Source organism: Pseudorca crassidens, chromosome 6, assembly GCF_039906515.1.
Source record: "Pseudorca crassidens isolate mPseCra1 chromosome 6, mPseCra1.hap1, whole genome shotgun sequence".
In the NCBI taxonomy this organism is placed as follows: Eukaryota; Metazoa; Chordata; class Mammalia; order Artiodactyla; family Delphinidae; genus Pseudorca; species Pseudorca crassidens.
The window spans coordinates 47,079,840-47,085,839 of record NC_090301.1 but is presented as its reverse complement, the minus strand read 5'-3'; the positions used below and the strand labels follow the sequence as shown (position 1 = coordinate 47,085,839).

The following is a 6,000-nucleotide window of genomic DNA, read 5'->3' as shown; positions in this document are numbered from 1 at the left end:
TGTGAGTTATTATTGTCTCTGAACAATGGAATTAATTCCATTGCTGTGCTCAGTGTTGAGCTCAGAGGATACAAAAGCAAAAGGCATGGTTCCTGATAGAAGGCTTCCTAGAGGACATGATGATGCCTGATACACATCTTGAAAGGAGAGTAAGAAATAGCCAGGTAGAGGGCATTGTGTAGGTTTGTATGTGGCAGAAGGATGAAGGCTGATTGAGGAGGAGGGCTAATGTTTTCTAGGAAGATAGAGACCTGTGAACAAAGATGGCATTCTGGGGACACCGTAAATAATTAATTTAATATGTAATTGATTTAATATGGCTAAAAGTACTTTGTGAGGTGGGGAGTGGTAAGGGCATGACTGTGAGTAAGATCATGCTGGGGATGTGTCGGATGAGAAATGCAGTGAATCAAACACAGACACCAGGACAACCCTAACACTGAAGGAGCAGATTAGGAAACAAAGCCCAGAAAGGAGACAAGTTTTCTGCCTTCCTTCTCTTCTCTTCCACACACCCAAGGGCTGGCGGGGATCTTTTGTGATACAGAGAGGAAAAGGCAGCTCTCTGTAGGGTACATAGAAGTAGAAATATAATGCTGTACCCATGAAAGTTATATAATGTAATAAACCAATGTTATCTCAATAAAAATAAATATAAAAAAGAAAGGCAGTACTGGGGGTGATGTGGCCAAGTAAATCTCCCTAATAAATAGCTGGGAGAGGAGAGGCAAGCGAGAGTTGGACAAAAAAGCAATGCAACAAACACTGTAGGGTCTGTTGGGTTTAGTGGATTAAGGGCTGTAGAGAAATGGAGAGTGGAAAAAAGGGGATTTCAAAAGGGTTTCTGTGGATTATGAACTGAATCCTCCTTGATGTCAGCTGAAAAATAAAAATTTGAAATTCCTCTTAAATTATTTTATGGTAACTGGACTGAGCTCCTTTGATAAGAAAACTGAGGCACATAATGATTGGAGTCATTTGCCTAGGGTCACAAAACTAATTGAACTCAGGCATTTGAATTTATAGAAATCAGTAGAATCAATATTTTAATCATAGGATAAAGCAGTAGGGGGTAAAATTCAAAGTCAAAATCCTTTTACTATTTACTATTTTATTTTCTCTGTAAAAAAGTGATTATACTTAATGTCAATATATAGTTGTCTTAAATTGGAAAATTGTTATAATGTAGTTTAAAGAGTGCCATGGGAATGGGGGAGGGGCATAGGTTTTCATCTGTAGCATAAAATACACTCTTTCCCTCTCCTATACATACAGTACCCAGCACATTGTGGATTCTGAATAAGCGCTGGCTGAATTGATATGTACTGTAATAAACTCCCTCAATTTGCAAGGTGCTGGATAGATGACCGCTCAAGCCTGACTACTCTGTTACAAAAATGCCTGCATTTACAACCCTGGGGGCCTTAAGATACTGGCTTATCCTGGTTCACAGTCTCCTCATAGAAATGTGGTCCTCATTCACTCAAGTTTCAGGGGGCACATGCATGTTGCCATGGCTTTGGCTTTTTCCTTTTCCTGGTTTTCTCATTTCTTCCCTCCACACCTCTGGTCTGTTGGACCTCTGTCCTGGATCAGATGTTGAGGAGTGAGAGAGCTTACTGGGTCCAGTCAGCGTTCAAACACTCTTCTGCCCTCCCTATCTGGGTGGATTTCCAAGGGGATTGGTTCTCAGGCTTTTAAGGCATAAATGACCCTTTGGGTTTGTGTGTACATACCTGTGGCCTCTCTGTGTACCACAGAACATGGTGAGGAGAAAGGTACATTTGTATTTATGTGTAAGTATTTGTGTAGGATTGCCTGTCTCACATGGTAATTTCCTTTAGGCAAGTGCTGGACCATATCTTGTAAAACATGCCTGAGGTTTTGCTGCATATCTTTTAGTCACATTTAAAAGTCAAAATATATGATGCAATGAAGTACTATATATTCAAATTAGAGACTTCAATTTACATACATATCCCTTCACAGGATTAAACTCAATTAATGTGCATTGTAATTGAGTGTTAATAGTTACATTCGAAATTACTGTTCTAATACTTGTAAGTTTTTAAGATCCAAAAAGTGCTATTTATACTGTTTTGTTCACCAAATTCTTTAGCACGTGATACAGAATATGGGGAAGTCACTTCTCTGGGCAAAGTTTACTCATCATTTCATCTCCATTCATTCATTCATTCAACATTTTAATGATTGCTTACTGTCTGCCTGGCAAGGTGCTAGGACTTGTGAATATAAAGGAGAAGGTCAAGGTTCCTTCCTCAGTCCCGCTGGCGGGGGCCTGGATGGAAAACACCAGCAGCAAGCAAGCCCCAAGGGACCCCAAGGTGCATATTCCTTCTTCCAACTCTAAAATCGTATTTCTACCCAAATGTCCTAAATCAACCAGTTAGTTATCCGAATCATGCGACTTCCCCTAATAAACTAGGAATAAGGTTTCGACTAATCTGATGTGATTTAAAACGATTTCTGCTGATTCTTTGCCTTGCCCATCCTTTCGTGGACGGCTGAAGTTCAGCTTTAATACAACTTGCCTGGAAGAGGCTGTGCTAGCATTCTGAAAGTTTATAATTAAGTTCAGTGTTTGCGTGTGGGCTCGAGTGGGGAGGAAAACGACCATAATTATAGAGTTTCGGTTGTGAGTGCCTGCGAGGCTTTTAAGTAGCAGAAACACGAGAAACGGATAAAGCTTTCCTCACTTTTAAATAAAAGTCGCACAGGAGTTGCCGGCGGCATTCGGGTGCCCTTGGCGCTCTGTTGGACGCGGGCGGGTTGGGACGCTTAAGCATCTCCCCCCACCCCGCCACCTCCCTCCTCCCGGTCCTGGGTCTGAGGCCCTAGTCCAGGAGTGCTCCCAGAGGGCTCTGAGCGTCTGGGGCCTCGGTACAGGAGCTCTGTTCTCGGGACAGGAGACGACAGCGCGCGCGGAAGTGCGCTCGACTTGTCCCAGGCCGAGGCCGACTCTCTTCCCCCACTTCCTCCTGCGCGTTGGCTCAGCCTCCGGGGCGGTTCCTCCTCCTGCTCTGCCTCCTCCCACTGGCCGCGGCAGCGCTCTGGCAGGGGGTGCGGCGCCCAGACCAGCAGTCCCGAGCCCGAGGCGCGGCGGTGAGCGGCCGAGCGAGAGGGAGGCGAGGGGCCGCCCGCGCTGCTATCCCCGCCCCGCGCGCCCTGCGCCCCACTTCCCGGGCGGCCGCTCGGGAGCTCAGCCCTCCTGCTTCCCCCGGCGCTGTCCGGGACTCGCCGGGAAGCGAGCAGCTGGCAAGTTTCGGCGCGCGCAGGCGGCGGGCCGCGGGCACCGTGCGCTCCGGGCGGGGTGGCCGCGTCTCCGGGCTCGGCGCCCCGCGCGCACTTCGGCGATGGCTTCCCTGCCGCGGCGGCGGCTGCGCCTTCGCCCCCGCCGCCTCCTTCTCCTTCTCCCCGGATTCCTGCTGCCTCTTTGCGGCGCCTTCAATCTAGATGTGGACAGTCCTGCGGAGTACTCTGGCCCCGAGGGAAGTTACTTCGGCTTCGCGGTTGATTTCTTCGTACCCAGCGCGTCTTCGTAAGTGGCCGCACTTGGAAGGGGAGTCGGCCCCCTCCCCCATCGCGCGCACCCACCCTGCGATTTCCCACAGGGAGAGATCTCTGCAAGAGATCCCGGCGCCTTTCTATCCGTTTCCTCTAACCCTCCCTCCCCCCACTGGGCGATTTAGGTTCTGGGTGGATGAAATGCTTGGGGGAGGTGAACCCGCGCACCTCCCACCACCCAGTTCCCCCTTCTCCTCTCCTCAGAGGGAGCGCTTTGAAGCAGACCTGTGCTTGAAATTAGGGGAAAGTCGGAAATCAACAAAGGCTGGTATGGCTGGACACCGCGCCGCCTTTGCCGGTGTCCGGGACTTGGTCAATTTAATTTCCGAACTTCTTTTTCTCCCGTACTAGTTAGCCTTCCCTGGAGTCTTTTTGTTTTTTGGCTTCACAGACTTAAACACCCGTGTTTTTCGCTATTCCTAAACAAGCCCTTCCCAAGTCTTTACTCCTCTCGGTCTGATTCTGTTTCTCCTCATCTCCTTTTCCAGACATTCTGATGACTAAAATGACCATTCTGTCGTAGTAAATTCATTGTGTCTTATCTCTGAGACTGTCAAACCTTTGCACATTTGAGGGTGAACAGATGAATTGGATGTGTCATCTGTTCTTTTTATAGTGATTCATTATTTAGGTCATTGTTCAGAAAGAACAAGCATGTTTGCTGAGTTTTCACTCACTAAAGGTCATTTGAATACTGTAGTATTTAAGAATTCAGTTATGTTTCAAATTGCCAGCGTTTCGCGTTGCACAGGATTTGGAACAGAGTTATTGTCATTATTGGATTAAAAGTTGTCTCTGACCTTACCGAGCGCTGACGTCATTCTCACCACACCACCCCCTTTTTTAGCGTTAGAAATACTGATTTAATGTGTTCCCTGGATGTCTTCTGATGTTTAAATCTTGTTTCCAAGAGGGAGAACTGTTCTTAGAGTTCTTTCTAAGCTCTTAGGAATTGTAACAACGTATTTTTGTTCTTAATTTTTTTCTATACTTTAAAGTATGGTTTTTTTGGGGGGAGAGGGAGGATAATTGTAATGGTCATTACTTTTTAGTACTATTTTTCCTATTCATACATGCCTAATTTGAGGATGATCTAAATATTTTTCCATGACTCTTACAACATTCGTCAGGATGTATGCTTTTATAGTGCAGAGGATTTTAGTTGCTTCCAAGGGTGCTGTTTTGGATTTAATTTCTACAGAAATTCTAATAATTTTGAAAATATATATTGTCTTTTGTCAAGAGTTGGTACTTAGAGTAGCCAGAGTTAGCACTTAAATACTTACAAATTGATGGAGTGGTTTGCAAATGTTGCTCTTGATTCGGTGGCAACCCTCTGAGTTCTGTAGTGTAAAGACACATGACAAAATGATAAACTTTAAGTGTTTTTACTATGGAAAATGCAGTAATACTGAACTGTTAGCATATTTCCTATTTTTGGTTGCGAGGCTGGATGGCTAATTGGTGATTAGTCATTGTAGTTGTTGAATATACTATGACCTCACAGGTTTGTTTACATGACCTCCCACGTGGGCCTTTAATGGTAAGGTAAAATTGAACTTGGTTTGGTTTCATATAACATTTTGAAACTTTCTTCAGTGACTTTGTTACTGATAGACTAGTGAGGTCTAGGTATAGCCTAAGATAAAAAATATAAATCAACTTTGAGATTAAAAAACCCCAAAATATATGTAAACAAAGGTTTCTACTTCTGAGCTTTTCAGGTTTAACAAAGATTAATGCAAACTTATGCTTAATTTTGTAAAAGGGTACTTTTAAAGTTAACACGCATTGGAATCCAGGGTGCATGAGGATGCCATTTACAATATTACCAGCATTTGGTGTGATAATAAACTTCTAAAGGGAAAAAAAATTCACATAATAGAAAAGTGCTAATTAAAGTTTCCTTTCTTCTGAAGGAAGAGTGCTAGTATTAATGAGGAAGCAAGGGTAATGAGGTCTCCTGCTGCTTCCGGTTTCTATAGGTGTCTAAATACCTCTGGCAAGCTATAGAACTGTTTTCTGTCTCATTTTTCTTGTTTCTTGTTACAGAAAATTGTTATTGAATTATCTCCATATTGTTGTGAAAACTAATGAATCAATGTTAATTAAAAAGAAGGAAAAAGAAAGTACTAAGCAAAAACATTAAGGTGACTCCACAATAAAATTCCTCCAGAAATGAGTCTTAGGTTTGAAGTGAAAAGTCACAAAAATTATGATTTGAAAAATATAGAAAACAAACTTATGGTTACCAAAGAGGAAAGGTGGGGGAGGATAAATTAGGATTTGGAGATTAGAAGATACAAACTACTATATATAAAATAAATAAACAACAAGGATTTACTGTATAGCACAGGAAACTATATTCAATATCCTGTAATAAACTATAATGGAAAAGAATATGAAAAAGAACAT

The 6,000-nt window shown here is 43.5% G+C and overlaps 1 protein-coding gene across 2 annotated transcripts in view; it reads left to right on the top strand.

Moving 5' to 3' along the window:
* Nucleotides 1-3,326: 3,326 nt before the first annotated feature.
* Nucleotides 3,327-6,000, top strand: part of ITGAV (integrin subunit alpha V) — an 86,875-nt gene continuing 84,201 nt past the window's right edge. The window contains exon 1 of one of the 2 annotated variants that reach the window (XM_067741269.1): nt 3,327-3,559. In XM_067741269.1, the coding sequence (XP_067597370.1) occupies nt 3,375-3,559 (185 nt within the window). In that variant the 5' untranslated portion in view covers nt 3,327-3,374. The remainder of the gene's footprint in view (nt 3,560-6,000) is intronic. The other variant, XM_067741268.1, reaches the window with a different exon arrangement.